The sequence below is a fragment of the Hydractinia symbiolongicarpus genome, chromosome 11 (genome assembly GCF_029227915.1).
Source record: "Hydractinia symbiolongicarpus strain clone_291-10 chromosome 11, HSymV2.1, whole genome shotgun sequence".
NCBI classification, from domain to species: Eukaryota; Metazoa; Cnidaria; class Hydrozoa; order Anthoathecata; family Hydractiniidae; genus Hydractinia; species Hydractinia symbiolongicarpus.
In genome coordinates, this window is record NC_079885.1 from 9,758,039 (window position 1) to 9,778,397 (window position 20,359).

At 33.2% G+C, this 20,359-nt stretch overlaps 2 protein-coding genes across 2 annotated transcripts; both read left to right on the forward strand.

Annotated features, from left to right (window-relative positions):
* The first annotated feature begins 5,069 nt into the window (after positions 1-5,069).
* LOC130614587 (uncharacterized) lies at positions 5,070-8,802 on the forward strand. The gene is made up of 4 exons (XM_057436013.1): positions 5,070-5,193; positions 5,730-6,041; positions 7,078-7,165; positions 7,337-8,802. Exons 2-4 carry the CDS (start codon positions 5,943-5,945, stop codon positions 7,738-7,740), a joined length of 591 nt encoding a protein of 196 aa, XP_057291996.1. The 5' UTR covers positions 5,070-5,193; positions 5,730-5,942; the 3' UTR covers positions 7,741-8,802.
* Positions 8,803-12,126: 3,324 nt separating this feature from the next.
* Positions 12,127-16,285, forward strand: LOC130614341 (uncharacterized). The gene is made up of 5 exons (XM_057435765.1): positions 12,127-12,452; positions 13,043-13,148; positions 14,372-14,560; positions 15,245-15,436; positions 15,957-16,285. Exons 1-5 carry the CDS (start codon positions 12,433-12,435, stop codon positions 16,041-16,043), a joined length of 594 nt encoding a protein of 197 aa, XP_057291748.1. The 5' UTR covers positions 12,127-12,432; the 3' UTR covers positions 16,044-16,285.
* Positions 16,286-20,359: the final 4,074 nt, after the last annotated feature.

Consider the following 20,359-nt stretch of genomic DNA (forward strand, 5'->3'; position numbering starts at 1 on the left):
CTGGCTATAGCTAGCTATAGCTCTACATATACTACACAGTGAGTGAGATAATACACTCAATCATAGTGCCGTGTTAATTTTTAATCTTTAACAGAAACTTTTTCCATTAAATATTGCGGGGGTTTTTTGCTTAGAGAAGGTAAAAACAGGTTATAAACTGTATTTTTATTTTTAAATGTTACAAAATTTTCCACAAAGTATATAAAATTGTTTTAGCTGCGTAGGATAAGAACAGGTTGTTAACCGTCTGTTTGTTTGATTCATTCATTTCATTCATTCATATTGTGCCGAAACGTATGTGCGAAACAGTATAGCTACCTGTACAAATCACTCAGCCCTGTGTTAACAACAAGCTGTTACCTGTGTTTCTATTTAACAGAAGTTTAAGCTAATCTGGTTTAGTCACAAGTAACTATAACACCTGGCGCCATTTATACGTTTTGTAAACTGTGCCACATTGAATGTTGATTATGTCTGGTTTGAAATGGTATTAAACCTATATGGATGTGCAACATACCTGTTTTATTATTTAATTTTTCAACATCTGCATTTGTTATTACCCAGGCGTTTTAAATTCTAACTTTAACATCAACGTCTACGTTTTCTGTTAACCCTATTCGGTCCGGGGTTTTTCGAACATACTATGACCGGGGGGGGGCGGATTCCGCCCCCCCCTCAATAACTTTTCATAGGGTTGTTTAAATTGAATCAAACTTGGCACACTTATATTACGACATAAAAGGAACAAAATGGCGCCAATAAACTTTTGCTTGCGTCAGCACATTTTCTGGGACGTCATCAGAAGCTTGAAAATTGTTAAAAATGGCACTATCTGCTTGAAATATAATTACTTTTGTTCTAGAGCGAATTTTTACATTCTGTTTGAAGTTTCTGAAAGCTAAATGAAAGTTATTTAACATATCTTCCGGTTTTTACATGGATCGGATAAAAAAGTGCCAAAAATTGCCCGAAAATCCGTTTTTTTCCGATTTTCGAGTAAAATCCGACAAAATCGGGAAATCGGATTAGTCACGTGTTCAAATTGTTCCAAATGATTCTTCTTGATAAAACAAAGTTGTGTTGCAAGTTTCAAGTTCTAAGGATAATCCTAACAGGAGTTATTATATTTTCCCCATTATAAGGATTTCATAGAGATTTTCAGGGGTAGTTTCGAGTAATGGCCAATATCAAAGCCTCTGAAAGGTATGGGACCTAAAAAATTACCATGCAGGTGTCTAATAGATAAATGTTGAAACTCAGTAAGTATCATAGCCATATAGCAAAGCAATCAGGAGTTATTAGAAAAAAACCGTCAGGGGGGGCGGAATCCGCCCCCCCCCGGACCGAATAGGGTTAAGAGGCTTTTTAAATTCTGACAAGCTGTTCTCGTGCAATCATCAACATGTATTGAAACATGTATTTCTGATTTAATTTCTCAATAGTCTAATTAATTGCTATTATTTTAAAGTTTCTGCTCAGTTAGAAATAAGAATTTTTTATTGTCATGCAGGGTAACTGAAGTTGCAGTAAAGTTTTTTGGAAAAATGTATTACGGCTATCCGATTTTACGATTAATGTTTGATCTTGCACAAGATTTTTTCCCATAAACTATTGCAGGATTCTTTTTGCTTTAGGAGTGTAATAACAGGTTTTAAACTATGTTTTTATTTTTAAATGTTACAAAAACTTTTCCGCAAAATAAAATTGCTGAATGACTGTTTTAGCTGTGTAGGATAACAACAGGGTGTTTACTGTCTGTTTATTTGAACCAAAGTTAGGATATTTTTCCGAAAGGGATGTTATGTCGAAACGTATATGTGCGTCACAGTATATCTGTACTAATCACTCAGCCTAGTGTTAACGATAAGCTATTACCTGTGTTTCTATTTAACAGAAGTTGCGCTAAAGTTTTTTTGAAAGGGTTTTTTTACCTATACTAATGGCGCACCACAGATTAAAGTACATATATTTTAAGTTTTACCGGGAACATTTTGTGAAAAATAAAAAAGGTTTGCTGACTGTTTTCGCTATGACATGGCACAATATGTAAATTGTGTTTTTATTCAAGCTAAAGGATAAATATAATTACACCCAAAACACCTTAAATGTTGTGTGTTTCACTCGATTTACGATATACTGCACATCTGTACTAAGGCGCTCCACCTGAATGTGTGGTACAGTTTTCAATTTGTATTAACTGTTCCACCAAGCGTTTTACGCCAGGTAACACAGTTACTTGTGGCTTAACCAGCATTTCTCAAAAGGTTAATTAACTAGGCTGTGTGCTGTAAGTTCCTAAGTGTATATAATGTTCACCTGTAAAGTTTTGTATATATATATATTTATGCCCTGCTGGTCTAATGGCTATGACACTCATGCAAATGAGAAATCCAGGTTCGAATCCTGGACAGGGCTAGGAAAAACATAATTATCTTGCACCTACAACAACCAGGCTTTCATATAATAGGTAATCTTTGAGTTGTAGAGGGGGGGGGGAGTTGCATACATTTATCACTTTCATTTATAGAGCCCAAAAGTGCTTTGTTTTTTGTAATAGATCTATCACTTTATGGTAAAAAGTTTTGTGTTGACATACCTGGTAGGCACAAGAAACTAAAAAAGGCGTTTTTTAAATTTTTTTTGCCTTTCTCGTGGACTTCTCTGATTATTTCCATATCTTGACTTTTTAATGTTGTTGTCATTGGAATCAAGTTAATCTCAGATTTATCAAAAAATCATATGGCGTTATGACCGATTGTTTAAATACTTGTAATGGCACATAATTCTGCTAACATGATTCACTGTATATTGACCTGAGATAAATTTGAGACTTTTTTTTGAGATATTGAATTTGAAATATTTGCACCTCAATACTTTCTATACTCCTGGACTAATATGATACTTATCTTAGATATATTGAGTATACACAATCTTTGAGTTGTAAGGTGGATATTTTCTATTAAAGTCATGCACCCCTGCCTTGCCGTTCCATTTCCTTGCCAGCACTGACCGTGCCTTTCTTTGCCTACCCTTCCTATGCCTTTTTTGGTGCCTGCCTACTATGTCCTTGCCTGTGCCTCCCATGCCTGTGCCTACCATGCCTTACCCACCCCTGCCTTCCTGATTCCTCTTCCTGTTTCCTTGCCTGCCTTTGCCCTTTCCTTGCCGTGCTTAATGCCTTTGCCTTGGCAACCTCTCCGCAACTCTTTCTATATTGATTTAGCTGAAATCCAAAAAAACCAGCTAGTATTGGTGAAACGAAACGAAATTTGCTGCCGTTGCGATGAAACACTTTTAGGTCGTCAGAAAACCTTTTTATCTGTAATTGCTGTTTTTTTTTCTAAAAAAGGAAGAAGCCAGAAATAAACAGAAGGCCAGAGGTAAAACTATTTTACATTTTGACATTTTTTCATATGTTTTAAAACTTTCCCTCAAGACTTGTTGAAGGTACTGTATAGTTGTTTTCGCCTTTCCAGTCGTAATTTAGCGCATTTACTTTTCCTGTGTTGGAGCAGTGAAACTTTCAATAAAACCGATTTATTCTTTGCTATCGTTGTCAGCAAATCTGTCAACAGTAAGAGAACCCTATAGTTCAAATGATCAAATAACGTTTTTTTTTACTTGCCAGTCATCGTAAGTTATAATACGACGGAGAGTGTCAGCAAATCTTAAGTGTTCCTTTGGAACCTAGTAATATGCATACTGTTGCATTTCTAGTTGATCAATTTTTTGTTTGTTTTTACCGTTTTTACTGTTTTTACTGCTTTTTTCCATTTTTATTTTCAGAGAGGACGGACATTGATAGCAGTTTTTTTGTATTTATGTATATATTTGCAAATTACTGAAGTCCTCATCCTGTATAAATATTTTTAAATAAATAAATAAATAAATAAACAAAATAAATAAATGCAGTTAGATAAATTCAGTTTTTCGTGCATATACCAATAATTTGAAGATCATTCCTGTTTTTTTGCGAAATTATTCGTTTTCCATAGAATTTTTTGTTTTATCAAAATGCTTTTTAAGACTCCAGTTAGTATTCTACATCTTTTAATTCCCTTCAAGCGGAGCTTTTTCTTGTTCGTTCTGTAGAGACTGTCTATATGCAATTCTCTGTTGATAACATGCACTGCCATCCCAGTGGAGTTAGCATCAGAACTGAGGACAATCTTTATATTGTAATTTAGCGTAGGATGGTTTTTAGGTGTGTAATTGCCCCCATTAAAATTGTCATAGATATGATTTTGCCACACAGCTGTGCAGTTTTGTCGTGCTCGTGGAAAGGATAATAATATTAATTTTATTAAAATTTTCGTAGAAACCATTCTTTTTTGGCTATGTACCACTCCATTTTTATCCATAGAAATACCTATCCACGTTGACTGCTGGTAAAGTTGCCTCTCTAAATTTTCTTCAAACTTGAACAAATAAGGCATCTTGTTTTACTTTTTTATAATTTTTAATAATGTCGAAACAATCAACGATAAATTATGCAATTTTGATCCTCGAGGTTTTAATTTCAAAGAGCTCTGGGGACGAAAATTAAAATTAATAGACGTACTGAGCGCCAAACGTGTTTCACTGTTATAAAGCGACAGGAAGTAAAACCACTATAAATAGTTTAAAATGTGAGATTGATCAATACTTGTTAATACTGGTTAATTTTTAATACATAATGAATCACTTTAACCCTATTAGATCCAGGTTTTTTTTAACATATTATGACCGGGGAAAAAAGAAGGGCGAATTCCCATATCCAGAACTTTGTGTGACGTCAATGGAAGCTTGAAGTTTGTCCAATTTTTTTCAGATTTTCGGGCAAAACCCCCCAAAAATAGTAAATCGGATTAGTCACGTGTTCGAACTTTATAGAATTTTTTTATAGATAAAATAAAGTTGTGTAGTATTCACACAAAAAAATACTCCACCCCCCTCCTTTGCCCCGCGCCTCACCGCTGTCTGAATAGAGTTAAGCGCAACACATCATTTCAATTTTTTATAATAAAATGAAGAAGCGATCTGTTATAAATTATAAATGTCAACTCATAATCTTGAAATAATAATCTTGAAATTATAATATTTGTTGCCAGGCTATCGAAGATACATAAACGATTTTGAACGGAAGCGCAAGGTTTAAGTTGGAAAGAGCTAAAAAAAAATAAAGAAAAAAAGAACGGCATTGAAAATGGGAAGGTAAATTCAAGAATTTTATGCAACGTTTTTTTTTATATAAGGTTGTTGTAAGAGGTTAAATATTGTTCATAATCTCTCTTTAGCAAGCCTAACTGTTACTTGCCTATTGACTTAGAAAAGACGATATTCACTTGTTTTAGGCTTTTACTTAGGCTACCACGCCAATCGAAATTCATCTTTAGTTTTTACCACGCGGTTTGAAACTTGCCAAAAATTATAATTCTACATATTGTATCTGTTCATGGTGTTTTTCTTTCTCGTGTTTACTCACTACAGGTATAATTAAGTTTGCTTTCTCTTTACTCACACAAGTTATTGTTTACCAGTTCCTCCACATTCTTAAGGTTGTTGATCATAAAACAAAAAGCCTGGACAAGATTTTCGGATGATAGTTCAGAACAGAAAAAGGTTTTCTACAATAGCTTAACCAATGCAAAAATTTTATTAAAAATTATTATATATGGATGTAAATGCCATGATTAAAAATAACTTTTCTGTTCACGCAAAAATGAATCATTCCCATAAACTTATTTTAGAACTTGTTACATCGCTTATATCACACTTCTCTGGATCACGACTTGTGTCGCATACATCACGAGATTGCCGTGCAAGCGTCATGCAAACTTCACAGTCATGAAACCAGATATAAGATATGCAGGCGCGGTGTTCGAAACACATGCAGATGTCAAGCGCGTGATTGCGCTTTGTTGTGTCTCTCACGCGATGCTTGCGCTTATTTCAACCATAAAATGGATAACACATCGTGTGAGCTGTTAACAATCAATTCTGGCACAGAACAAAGTGCATCTGGTTGGAAATTCTACTCAACAAGCTATGGCACACCAAACGTATGTAATTATTTGTTAGTTTATAATCAATCCAAAGGGGACGTACCTTTGTCCATAAGCATATTCAGGCTCAGATAGGAGACTTTTTAACCACATGGTAAGCATATTGCACATCCTTGGTGTGAATATTCTTCTGTTTTGTGTTTTTTTCTAGTGTTATGGGTGCTTTGATTAGACACGAACTTTTCTAATTCTTTATACAAGCTTAATTAGCGCCTCCCACTGTCTAAATTTGTCTTGTGTAACTACACCTTTAGTTAAGTAAATCATATGGCTGTTTGTAAAGCTGAAAAAGGGTTAGTGCTACCTTCAAACAGTGTGAATTTAGAAGTAGAAAACATCAGTATTTGCCACCTTCTTATTGCAAGCAGTACGATACTGTAAAAACTGACTTTTTAATTCTGTGTATTTGTAGTTTTCGCGGTTTCCCAAGCCTTTTATGATTGAATGTTAATCAAAAATAAAAACTTAGCTCTCTAATCAAAGGACACCTTTTCGTGCACTCACTTTTTCCGTTAATTAGCGGATTCTGCTATTTTGAGGGTGTCATCTTCCCACCTAATTTTGACAAAAAAAGGCTTCAAGGAGCTTTAGTCCGTTAACTAGTTAACTTATTATAATCAGTTTTGCTTGGTTGATGTATTCACTTTTTGTCTGTTAATTAGAAGTTTCCGCCTTTTAGATTGTGCGTTGATTAGAGAAGTGACTGAAATATTGTGGATATCCTGTAATCCACAGTTTCAAAGTTATAACAAACCAGCTGAAATTTTTGCAGTTACTCGATAATTCTATTGTTATAGATAAACATAAACTTTTCAGGAGAGTTGTCTTTGCGCGGATTTTTTTTTACCTTTGCGAAAAACATTATTAAAAAATATGAGCGAGTTTTTAAAATTTAGAGCAGGCGACTTATGGCACGACCCCAAAACGTTCGTGTAGTTAATAATGACATTGTCATTGTAGCCTTAGGTGTTGATATGTTTAGCGTGGAAATGGTATTGTGTAGAATGTTGTTAACTACTAATGTATTTTTTAGAGAGGTCCAGTGTGTAGATCTTTAGCACCTTGTCCATACACATCAGCTTGTGAGGATATATGCGAAAGTCCTGGATACCAGTGCATCGGTATGTTTTTTACGTTACTGAGATAGGAAAGTACAAGACATTACGAATAAGATATCTTACCTGAATTTTTCTGTAGAAGAAGACTTTAACTTTATTTTATGACCAACAAAGTCTAATTTTACGACTTATAAATTAGTTATTTAGTGGATCAAAGTATAATTTATATTTAAGCCAATCAATTTCAAGAACTGTCTGGAGCGGTTGTTATAGCTCCAAATGCTCTTGATCCCGCTTATGCAGCTCAATACCTAAATGATGGCAATTCAGGAACCTACGCTTGCACGGTCAGCCGGGTGGACGCCTTTATCTTGATAGATCTCGGAATGGAAAAGTTAGTGAGGTTCGTCATGGTAAAGATATACTCGTCTGGCGCCTCCCAAGAAATACGTGTTGGTAACACAAATGCAAATAGAGGTAACAGGTTTTGCTCATCGCTCCCTCCATACGGGGAAGTTGAAATTTTGGTGGAATGCACTAATCCCTTGTCTGGACGATATGTGGTTTTGCACAATACAGCTGGGTATGGTGCTCAATACGTGCGTGCGTATAATATGAAACCTTACGGAGATGTGTAAAAAAATTGTTTTTTTTTTTGTTGTTTGTTATTTGTTGTTTGGAAAATATCATTTCGGGCATTTAACTTGATTATAAATAAAATAACCAGAAGTTTAATCATTGTGAAAATCAGAAGGATTTTCTTTAAAAACTATATATTCGTCTACACATTTCAGTAGACATCATCAAAGTGTATATTTTTTACAATTTAAAAGTTAAAATGTTACAATAAGTAAGCGTTTCTATGGATACGCATATATTATATTTGCTGTTTATTTTTTGTTTGTGTGGTGTTTGTGTTACTTTTTTATTAATTTTTTTGTTAATTTTTTGTTGCTAATTATTGTTTATAATTATTATTGAAAATTAAGAATTGTTATTTTGTTGTTAATTATTATTTTGTTATTAATTATTGCTGATAATTATTGTTGTGAATTATTGTTATTAATTATTGTTGATAATTGTTGTGGTTAATTATTGTTGATAATTATTGTTGATAATTATTATTGAAAATTAATAATTATTATTTTGTCGTTAATCATTATTTTGTTATTGATTATTGTTAATAATTCTTGTTGATATTTATTGTTGATAATTGTTGTTGTTAATTATTGTTAATAATTATTGTTGGTAATTATTGTTTTGTTGGTAATTATTGTTTGTAATATTGCTGTTAACTTTTGTTTCACGGAGCTGCAATTTCTCGTCTTTTAAGGAAAGAGTAACCTGGCTCAATGAATTTTTAACCAATCAAAGCAGTAAAAAGAAAAAAATTATACTTTAAGACTACATAATTAAAAAAGAGGCATAGTTGTGTAGATTAACCAATTAATGTGCATAGAAGATTCAACAAAATGATAATTCTCTTAATCAATGTTTTTTTCCAACGAGTTACAAGTGCTGATATCTTTCTCCTAGTGAGCATTATTTCCATATTTATCTATTTATTTTTATCTATGTAATTAGGTTTTAAGATGTGAAAAATATAGGAAGTATCGCTGCATCATTTGAGGAAGCCAAAAAGTTGAAACTCATAGTCCTATGAAGAGTTGCAATGAACGACTTCCTTGAAACTCAACAAATCAGCTTAGTATATTTAATACACCCCTCCCCCTGTTGTTTTTACTTATTTAAATCTTGAATTATACTATATTTAATCTGTTTTTAATCTATATACTTTTAAATTTTAAATTTTATGACGTGGCGATGCAACATCGATGTAAAAAAATATATTCAATAATAATAAAAAAATGAAACTTGAAAAGTTTGGAAGTAATCTTGTGGAATTTTCAAGAACTTGACATGAGATTCATTACATTTCTCAATTGTATTGTTTTTAATAATTTTAGTTTGTAGTTTCTAGTTTTTTTGTTAAGTTATTAAAAATAATTTTAGATTTCATGAATTTATAATAATAAATGTATTATGTATTTAATTTTGCACAGAAATTTAGAGTAACTATAATTTGAGAGAAAAATAAATAAATCACAAAAATTGCATCGTCTATCTATAGGCATACGTAGCGCTGATGTTTGAAAATGTTCTGGAACAAAAGATGCTAAGAATTTGCAAGATATTTAATGGAGAATCAAATGGGTGATGGACGAGGTTACATGTTGAATCATTTCCTAGCTTGAGTTCATCTTTAACATCCTTAGTCTCATCAACCCTCTATACATTTTTTACAAATTTGGGCTAGTTGAATTTTTATTTGTCCCAGAATGAGTTCTTTTTTGTCACAATAGCAAAGTAAACACCTATGTGTTTACTTAGAAAAAGGCTAAAACCAGCCAAATATCAACCTCATTCACAGGGCTTGTTAGGCTTTTTCAAATATAAAAAGCCTAACAAGCCCTGTGGATGAGGTTGGCCAAATATTAATTCTTTCAAACAGGAATCGAACGCACTAACACAAAGTAACCAGTTAGGAAAGGTCGATACTTCGAAGAGGGATACTTTTTCGACAGGGGCGCTCAAAATACAACAAAAGCAAAAAGAAATCTCAATTTAGAATTTTAGGTTCGTCTAAAAAAAACACATGCGTCATCAAAATAGTAATAATTTAGTTGTATTACTTCAGCTTCATGAAATAAATAAAAAAATAAGGTCATAATTTAATTGATCATCATGACCACATTTTTGAACACATTATTTTAAACACCCAACAGCTCTTTCTTGTTTCCAGTTATTTTTAGGTTTTCTTATTGGTACCTAGCCTTGAGCTTTCAGCTTCAAAATAACTGACACAGCACCTTCGTGTGTGCTTGCGATATAGTATAAATTTGTATAAAAATGATTGCTATATTGGTTGAAAACTTCCTGAGAGAATCTGATTCCACCGTTAAGTATATTTTGTCGAAACTCGATCTATAATCTTTAATGAAATTGTAGATTTAATTTGCGCATGACCGTGTTTCACAGACTTCCTGTTCAGTAGTGTCCAGAGTTAAATGTCAGAAAGTATATGGTTGGAGCAGTGTTGTATTATTTTTAGTCTATCAATTCGCTTTTGTTAACGTAACAGAAAGAATAAATTGAAAAGCTACTAGATAAACATTAATTAAGTGTTTAGATTTTAATCACCCCCTTCCCCCTCCTTCCTTTTTTCTCCAGCATACACTTCTTCATTCTTTTCTATAATATTGGAATATTTGCTTTAAATACCTAGAAAGAATTTGTAAGTCAAATCAAACGAAATAAAGATCGATATCGGTGGCTTCCATGAAATAATATTTCTTTTTGTTTGTCTTGAAAAATCTGGATCTGATGACATGCCTGCAGAGTTCAGCATCAGCTATTTAATTTTTTTTCTGGTTTTACGCCGCAGTTCTTTTTATTGTTCCTCCGACCCCGTCCATTGGCATGTTTCCATGATAATAACAACATCACAATTCCTCTTCTTCCATGTTCTAATCGTAATAGTATGAAAGTGTATACTATACTACCCTTCCCTACTCTACCCCACTAAAGTGTTTTTGATCAATTGCAGATAATCAAACGTAACTTCGAAAAGATAGTTGAATGGATAGAGAGCGTAGGTTTCAATGTGCTAGAGTCGCTGTAAATTTAGCGGTGATGTAAGATACTAAAATAGCCTCTTATGTGAGTCACAATAACGGTTAAGAACAGCTGTGCACAACTATTATGAGGGTCCCTTTAAATGAGAGCAGCTAGCATTGCGTTTGCGTGGACAATATTTGGTCCGTAGTTCTTTTTAAAAATAAATGCGCGCGAAAACATACTTTCTTCATGAAAAAAGACTTATTGCGGAAAAGCGTTTTAAACGCATTTACATTTTGTCAAAAAGACTTTAGTGTACAATTCCGTAAAACGCACCACCTGAAATGAGGTAGCTACATGGTCTCTAATTTTCCTTCAAGAATAAACCTAAATCATTCTGAGCTATATTCCTGCAAATCATTTTACATTAAGTCTTATTCCATCTAGATAATCCTATCACAGCAGCTTGGTAAGTTAAATATGCCACCTGTTAACATTGCCAAAAGTAGGAAAGGATAAAAGAGCCATTCAATAATTACGTAACACCCAAATTGCTAATTTTTTACCACCCACCCCTTGTAACTCATCATAACAAATCTATTACCACACATCCCGTTGTTAGGTAATATTTCGAATCTTAAGACCTCATCTCTTTATATCCTATAATACCAAAAACCTTCATATAACAAATAACCACGCAAACTGGTGCTCTTATATGATTTAATGCTCTTATATGACATTTTTGGGTACTTTTGCGTAAATCCGGGGGCGAGAAACAAGTTCACGATGTAGATCATACATTAAACCAACTAAAAATATCCGTAATACACAAAAGTTTTCTGTTACATGACAAAAGAGTTCTGTCCACCCTCTACCCATCCCCTCCTCTAAATTTTCGTAACAGTTCCCCCCAACCCCATCACGCAGGTGCTACGTAATCTTTGAATGGCCCCGAACAACATTAAGCAAATTTAGCTATGATGCAAGTTTATGAAATGCTTCTCTTAGAAGTTCAAAATCATGTTTTATTTTATCAAACAAAAATGTGCTTCTTACGGCCATCATTTATAAATTTTACCGAACACAAACTAAGCGATAAGAAAAGAACCTGGCTAAAGCAGGTATAGCTGGGACGACAAACCTGTAATGCGGGGCTAAAAAGGTTTTTAAAAATATAAAAACTTTTAATTTTTCACCAACGAAAATATTTTCAAGAAATTGAATCATTTTTGAGCGTAACAAGAATGTAATATAAGTTATGCTAAACCCGATATTAATTTATGTGTGTGCTTTTCTAGTAAATTTTACAAAGCCTGGGTACTAGTTTGTGACTCTGGCAAACCGCATAAACTAAAATAAACAATCAAATATTTATAATGATAAAGTTGTTTGAAGTGGATTGAAATAGTTTGAAGTGGACTGAAGTGGATCTGAATGCTATGTTTTATCATAACTGTTAACATGTGCGGCTGTTCATAAAAAAACTTTTACGTGCCGGAAACTAATTGCTGTTGGCAATTCTTTTCTTGATAACGACGTATTTTACGAGATGAGTAATAAACAGATGTAGTACACAATTAAGTTGAATCACTGTTTTCAACTCATTAGCGTTAATTGACAATTCGTTAGACACAGCTACAAAGTAGAAAATTATATTCAGTCAATAACATAACACTGTATAAATCTATACGCATTATTTGACGACACAAAAAATGTTCACAATAAATGCGAGGTTTGTATTTAAGTATCTTAAACCTTTTCTAATAAACAAACACAAGTTTTTTTTATAAGAATACACTCATCATAATATTCAAGATGAAATTAGACAAAAAGTTAATGATATCTTAAGAATATGCTTATCTTGAAATTTTGCTTCCATGATTATGAACGTTGGATTTTTTATTTTTTGCATTAATTCATAGAAACTTTTATTCTATTTTTAATATATAATGTATTTTGTGAGGTATCATTTCGAAGTATTTTTCCCCAAATAATTCAAGTTGTGTGTTTACAAGTTGAATTAGGCTGGTTAAACAACAGTATTCTCTTTGTGTTCTCAGATTCTTCAATCTTTACTGTACCAAGAATATGGTGAGAACATACCTGGATGATTTTTTTTCACAGATTCTATTCGTCTATGTTTCTACGCTTTATACCAATTTGCATTCTCAGATCTTTCAATCTTAACCGTGCTAAGAATATATCAAAATGATTTTTGCCCAAATAATAAAAATATTCGTATTGAAACAAAGGAACAATATTCTAATATAGAACGGTGTTGTATTTTACCTAATTTTTGTTTTTTTCTCATTTTTTTTTTAGCCCTGAGGATGATGAAGTCCCCATTGTTGAGCAACCGGGTGATGTCACTGCTCAGAGAAGGTTGGACCACGGACGTTATCTTGTCATCGTGAATGCGGTCAATACCGTGAGTTACAGTAGTTTTTCTTCAAAAAGTTATACAGAATATAAATATAGTTTACTTATAAGTAAATAAAAGGTTTTTGAACAAGTAGCGCAAGTGAGGCTACCATTCTGTTTTTTCTGAAAAGAGGAGATTCCCAAGGAATTCTTATGTTGTAGTTGTCGTGCTAACATGCATTGTGCGGTTAAGAAATTTGTGGAGATTCCCTGAGCTGAGTCGTTCTTTGCTTAGCCTCTAATAATAGCATACACCAAGTTTACAAATATTTTTTTCAGGATTGAGTTATGTAGAAATCAGGCTTCTTTTCTTACATTCCATGAAGCCTTATGAATCTACAAGAACATCACGTCAACATTTGACAAACTTTATTTGTCCAAATTTAATCTTACCTTTCATTTTTTAGCCAATTGAGCTCAGAATCCAAAAATTAGAAAAAAATTATTAGAACTTGTTCAGCCCCAGTGAGTAGACAGAAGAATTACGTACATAGTCGTTAGCCCGTGGAAAATCCACGGGTTCGCCCGTCCTTTTTATACCGCATTGCGTGCTTCTCGCTATTGCGCAGCTAAGCTACCATTTTGCGTGACAGACAGACAGACGTGTACGGGTATTATAATATAGATATCAGAGATATCAGAAGGAACAAATTGACTGTACGAGATATCTTTTCATATTACGAATTCCAAAATTAAAATATAATCAGAAGAACAGGGAAAAAAGACCAATGGAACTCCGAGCCTTGTTATTAACAAGAAAAGCGAAAGCAAAGTTTAGCACTTTCTTAATGTGGAGCAAAACTTGGAAAGGGGACATTGAAAAAGTACTTTTACCCCAGGGGAACTCTGGGGAGGGGTGAGAAAGTGATCGCTAGAAGTGTAAAAACTATGCCCTTTTGATCATCGCATTTCTTTATTATAAAATAATAATTAGCGCTTTGTTTTCGCAAAGAAGAACCCAGTTTGAACAGACATTTAAAAGATATTGCATGTGACGTTAAATAAACGTCACGTGCTCTCTGGGAAGGGGATGTTATGCACGAATATACAAACAGGACATATAACACCAGAAAACGTTAGCGAACAATTTCAGAGGGGTGAGGGAGGGGGAGGGCATAAAAAATAAATAATTGACCTAACGTAATTTTTAATTGCCCTTAAAATTATAGTAAAATAAAAACAACCTTTATATATACCATATTGTAATAACGCTTTCTTCGTTTTAAAAAGGTACTTGCTTTGCTCACGTTAATACTCATGGGCTATTGGAGTGACAGTGTTTATCAGCTTCACACAAGAGACAGCAAAACAAGATTCTTCATGTACACCACCATTCACAGCTTTGTCGTGTTAGTCATTCTTGTAATGCTGAATTTGCTTGGAAAGAAGAAATTCAATCCCAGGATAGTGGATGGCGTGGTAAGTGATAACGTAAAGAATCTCCCTGATCTCAGTCGTCTAAAGAGATTTACCGTTACTTTGATAAATTAAGCAATCCAGTTGCAGGATACGTCGCCGCGTAGTGAACATGGTCTTAATCTAGACGATGGTCAGTATGTGACGACGAAATTCTGGAGACCAATGTTTGCGTACCTTAGACGGAAGTCGTTGCAGTAACGTCGATTTGATATCAATGTAATAATAACCTTCAGTTACAACAACTTTTGTATAGTCTGATGAAGACCTTCAATAAGGAGGTTGAAATATTACTAAAAGAAAAACAAAAACGCTGAACGACCATGTATATGTGTTTAAATTAAAATGAAGCAATTAAAATCAAAGTTGAGCATCATGTGGACCATTTTAATAATTTATTTATTAGATTTATTTACCCAAGACAATTTTAATTTCTATTGATACTGTTATCAAAAACATCCTGCAAAAGAGGTCCTAGTGCATTTAAAGCTTCCATTTAAACTATGGCAGCTATAGAGGCACAGTAATCGGTTAAGAATATAATTCTATTTTTATACTAAAAGGATCGATTCACTCTTTTATATCCTCTAACATGGCTCCGCTGGGGTTTGAACATAAGACTGAACTGAATTCTCTACCACAAAGTTATCAAATATGATTTTTATGTACCAAACGCTATTTTTTTAGTGTGCAGTCAACTGTTTAATTATTGCTTTCTTTCTTCTGATTGGTGGATCATTATCTGCTACCAAGCTACACAATTGGATAGATGTGAAAGTTATAGAATACAAACACTATCATCTCCAAGTTAGAAATCATACTAATATTTGTGAAACCCAAAAATCCTCTATAAAGTGTGAACTACTAGCTGCTGCAGTGGTAAGTAAATCTTCTTCTTCTTCTTCTTCTTCTTCTTCTTCTTCTTCTTCTTCTTCTTCTTCTTCTTCTTCTTCTTCTTCTTCTTCTTCTTCTTCTTCTTCTTCTTCTTCTTCTTCTTCTTCTTCTTCTTCTTCTTCTTCTTCTTCTTCTTCTTCTTCTTCTTCTTCTTCTTCTTCTTCTTCTTCTTCTTCTTCTTCTTCTTCTTCTTCTTCTTCTTCTTCTTCTTCTTCTTCTTCTTCTTCTTCTTCTTCTTCTTCTTCTTCTTCTTCTTCTTCTTCTTCTTCTTCTTCTTCTTCTTCTTCTTCTTCTTCTTCTTCTTCTTCTTCTTCTTCTTCTTCTTCTTCTTCTTCTTCTTCTTCTTCTTCTTCTTCTTCTTCTTCTTCTTCTTCTTCTTCTTCTTCTTCTTCTTCTTCTTCTTCTTCTTCTTCTTCTTCTTCTTCTTCTTCTTCTTCTTCTTCTTCTTCTTCTTCTTCTTCTTCTTCTTCTTCTTCTTTGCTCATGTGTTTGATATTTCTTTTAGGGACTAGCACTCATTCTGATGATTGGATGTCTCATTCAAACTGCTCTCCATTGCATTGCACTTTATCGAAATCGTACCGCAAAATAAACTAATAAAAAATCCTCCAAATGAAAGTGGAGTCCTATGTGATGGTTGTTCATTTGAAGCCTAAATGAGGCTTCTTGTATGGTTACTGCGATAGATTGAGAATCTTCAGATTAAGTTATCAATTTTTGCCTATAAGTAAAGCCTTGTCTCACAGACCATTTTGAGTTATATTATTTTCTGTTTGGGTGAATGAGACATTCCACTAAACCTTCCACATACTGAAACAAAGTACTTTTAACGTACTTGTATGATTTTATCGTTTCCATTTGACTGCTTACGGGCTTGTTTGTTAGCGCATGCGCAGTTGTACAAAATCTATAATTTTTGTCAGATTCCGCATACGGTATATATAGCGCAAAATGCAGTAATATTGAAGGATTAATTGAGTACTTACGTACGATGATTGATCCCGACTTTATTTCCCAGTCTTCTGCGCAAGGTGAGTATTAGACTTCAAAGCATAAACACGGCCAGCAAGTGCGCTTAAAAAACAGTTAGAACGGTAAGATAAAGAAAAATATTAATAAACTGAGCAAACGTCTTTTAACAATATAATGTTACAGTATGTAAATGTTAAAAAACGCAAACTAAGATTCATGACTTGTCGCTTCCATTGCTGAATCCAAGAGCGAGGCACCAAGATCATGAAGACTATCACACTACCAATAACATCTCTACAATACTCCAAGTGCCATACTTTAAAATGACGTTAAAAAAGTGCCCCTGTAATTTTTGCTTTGCTGAAAGATAGCGACCCGGAAAAAACACTGGTATCAATACCAGCCGAGGTCATAGCTGATTGTATACATCGTGAGAGTGTATCCTTAGAGGCAACATGATGGGCTTTCCCAAAGGATAAAAAAAGGGGAGCAATTTTCTCAGGTATCAACTTCTCTTTTTAACAGGTAGACTTCGGTACATTTTATTTGGCATAAATCTGGGTCATAAGGAAATACCTTGTCTGATTGGAGATGACTTTTGTTTCTTGTTACCTTCTCTTCACTGCAATGATATCGACAGTAGCTCTTTATCTTGTAACGATTCCCGGAGACAGGCAACATGAGCAGCGAAAAAGTTTGGTGTAGAGGATGTTGTCTTTTTGTTTCCGGTAGAAACAACAATCTAGACTAAGGAGGAAAAAACACAGGTGTCCTGTATAACATATTAATCGTTTCAGGAAACCAAGTCTGCGATGACCAAAAAGGTACTATAAGAATGCCTGTGGCTTGATCCATATTAATCTTTGCAAGAACTTTTCCACATTCAAAGACCATTCAATGTTATCCTGAAATTGTCTTGATTTATAATCAGCTACAGTATTTAATACACCAGGTATATGACAAGCTGATAACCAAACATCACGTGTTCTAGCTAACTCCTATATTTCAACAGCTAATTTTTAGTTTGAATTGCTTTTTATTACCTTTTTAACAAGAAAAATCCAATTCAATTTTTTTTAACATAAAATTTCAAATCAATTTGAATATAAATTCGATAGGAAATTAGCGTTGGCAGTCCTTGGCAAGAGCAAAAAACCAAATTCAAATCAATTTCTTTTCAATTTTAAGATAAGCCGATTTTAAAGGAATTCTAATACAAAAAATGTTTTTTTGTGTACTTAAACAGGATACAAGTTGCTTATCAAGTCTTTTGGAATTTAAAAGATATTAAACATTTGGTAACTTGTGATGGCTCTGAAACTGTGCTGATATCTTTATTACACTTTGTTTATTTTGGACCTGCAGCAGAGTAATTTCATTACAGACGAACAAGAATGCACAAAAGACCGATGCAGGAAACCACGAGTGAATTATTGTGAATTATTCCTTCGGGCAATCATACTTTCTAAATATTATGTTAATCATAGTAATTAAGTAGTCTATTTTACGGAACATATTTTGAAGAACAACTTGAGACTTTTGAAAACAAATGGAACGAGTCATGTGATTTCGTTCAGCCAGATGGTATAATTATAAGTAAAAAATAGAATAATTAACATAAAGTTCAGAAAACTATTAAAATATATATTTGAAAATTTCTGTTGTGTGAATTTATATTTTTAAAAACATTCCATATTACGTAAGACAACCTTCATTTTTATTTATAGGATACGTGACATTGAATGAGATAATCAGAATTTTTTTTCGCACGAGCGAGACCCTGTTATGTATGTAAAATTAATTTGGATAAATAATATTTCTTTTTCGGTAAAAGTTAAATAAATGATAATGAATAATTTCTTACCAAAAAAGGTGTGCCATTTTCATCTTTTATCCTTATCTCTGTCAATACTAGTTGTATAATTTAGCATATTTCAAGCTTCCTTTCCTTTTTTTTTTGACTTTAAACTTATACAATACGTTAAATTTAATTAATAAAATATATGAAACATAATGTAAGGACTCCTATTAAATACAGTCACATGCTTGCTAAATCTAAAAATCTAAATTTCGATGTCAAACAAATACACTAAAACACGTGCTCTAAAACACATAACAGTCAACTTCTTAGAATTTATGTACGTTACCTTTCTATAGCGTTTCTCTGTTCTGATCGCTATGTTTTAAGCAATATATTAGAACTTCCAACACAAGACATCATAACAACACACATGGTACCATAACAACACACATGGTACCATAACAACACATATGGTACCTTAACGACACACATTGTACCATAACAACACACATGGTACCATAACAACACACATGGTACCTTAACAACACATATGGTACCTTAACGACACGCATGGTACCATAACAACACACATGGTATCATAACAACAAACGTGGGACCATAACAACACACATGACAAGTTGTACTGTCACCGCAGGATTTTCCTCATTCGCGGCTATTCGCTAGGTTGAAATAATAATAACAGTAACAGATCTCCTTTTCACCTTTTTGTGCAAGGATAATTTACATTTTGTGATTGTCTTTACTGACAGGTTTTTGTGCTTTCCTGGTTTTTTAACTTTTAATGATTTGTTCATGCCGTCAACGTCATGGAGATAGCATTTTATGTTAAGCTACATATGGTCAAAATATATCACGCAAAGGTTATCCATGTGCCAGCATATCTTTAAAAATCAGGCAATTAAATCTGCCTCCCGACCGAATTCAAATGTTACATTGTGCAGCGTTCATTTCTCGTGATATATGGTATTTCTTCCCTGTGATGTTTTTATTCTTTTATTCATTTCTTTCAGATCTTTTTTACTCGATTAAAGGTCGAATCAAACGAATTTAAAAGTACTACTGATGTTATTCAGAACAAAGGTGTGCGGCAAAATAAGGTCCAAAAATCATCTTAGCAAAAAGTGACAGGTACCTGTTAAGCATTAGTTGTTTAATGGGTTTAAACAAATATTGAAGGTTAATCCGAATAGTTGAACTTAAAACACTACAACGTGTTTGAAACAATGACCTGGAAAAAGCTACCCCTGCTGGACCATATTTTTAGCGATTCTTTTTAAACTTATCATCGAAATTAAATTTTAAGCAGACAATGTTAAAAACGCATTTTAAAACTATCAATTTCTTTTCATTTCGACCTTACCTGACTGAAAAAAAGTACATCCATGGTGTCTGGAAAAAATCCGTTTAGGGAAAAGCTAAAACAAATTGGTTAAATGAAAATATGATTCAGAATGATGATAAAACAAAAAAATGCTGTTGTGTTTCATTTAAACCTTCACTAGAGTAGTACTTGTAGGAGAGAAAGCACAAAAATCAATATAAAACTTGAAAGAACGAGTTTAAATAAACAATTCTTATCTTAATCTTTTAATAGATATTTTTTCTTCGCATACCTTTTTTTTACCAATAGTTTTATTGTTTCAACATTTACGCTTGAGTAAGGACAACTAAGTTTTAAGAAAACATTTCAAAAAACTTAATGGTATTCATTATTTATTTCACCGTCTTTTTAATTTGTTTACACATTTTCATACATTTCAAGTAAAAGAAACGGCATTCATAGAATCCACACTCGGATTCTTTACTCTTCTCTTCCTTCACACACAAATCCTGATGATGTTTACAGTAAGCTCGACATTGCAGGGATCCAGTTTGTTCTTTGACATTTTTAAACTCTTCTTTCCATTGCTTCACAGTCCAACCGTTTTTTATATATGAATTAGCAAGGTTTACGCAAGCGGAGAGTGCAATTATCACCAAAATTGCCTTCACCAAGGTTTCCTTCATTGTGTCTAAATAAAGAAGCCGAGCTGTAAATATTTTAAAAAGCTCTAAAGTTTTTTATTTCTCTGTCTTGAGAATCATTATGTTCTATGAGTTAAAGACAAATATTG

Coding starts and splice junctions, on each gene's coding strand:
- LOC130614341 (XM_057435765.1), top strand. CDS start 12,433: ATGTTCACAATAAATGCGAG. Junction 13,149..14,371: donor TCGTGAATGCGGTCAATACC/GTGAGTTACAGT, acceptor CGTTTTAAAAAG/GTACTTGCTTTGCTCACGTT. Junction 15,437..15,956: donor AACTACTAGCTGCTGCAGTG/GTAAGTAAATCT, acceptor TATTTCTTTTAG/GGACTAGCACTCATTCTGAT.
- LOC130614587 (XM_057436013.1), top strand. CDS start 5,943: ATGGATAACACATCGTGTGAGCTGTTAACAATCAATTCTGGCACAGAA. Junction 6,042..7,077: donor CAAGCTATGGCACACCAAAC/GTATGTAATTAT, acceptor TGTATTTTTTAG/AGAGGTCCAGTGTGTAGATC. Junction 7,166..7,336: donor TCCTGGATACCAGTGCATCG/GTATGTTTTTTA, acceptor TTTATATTTAAG/CCAATCAATTTCAAGAACTG.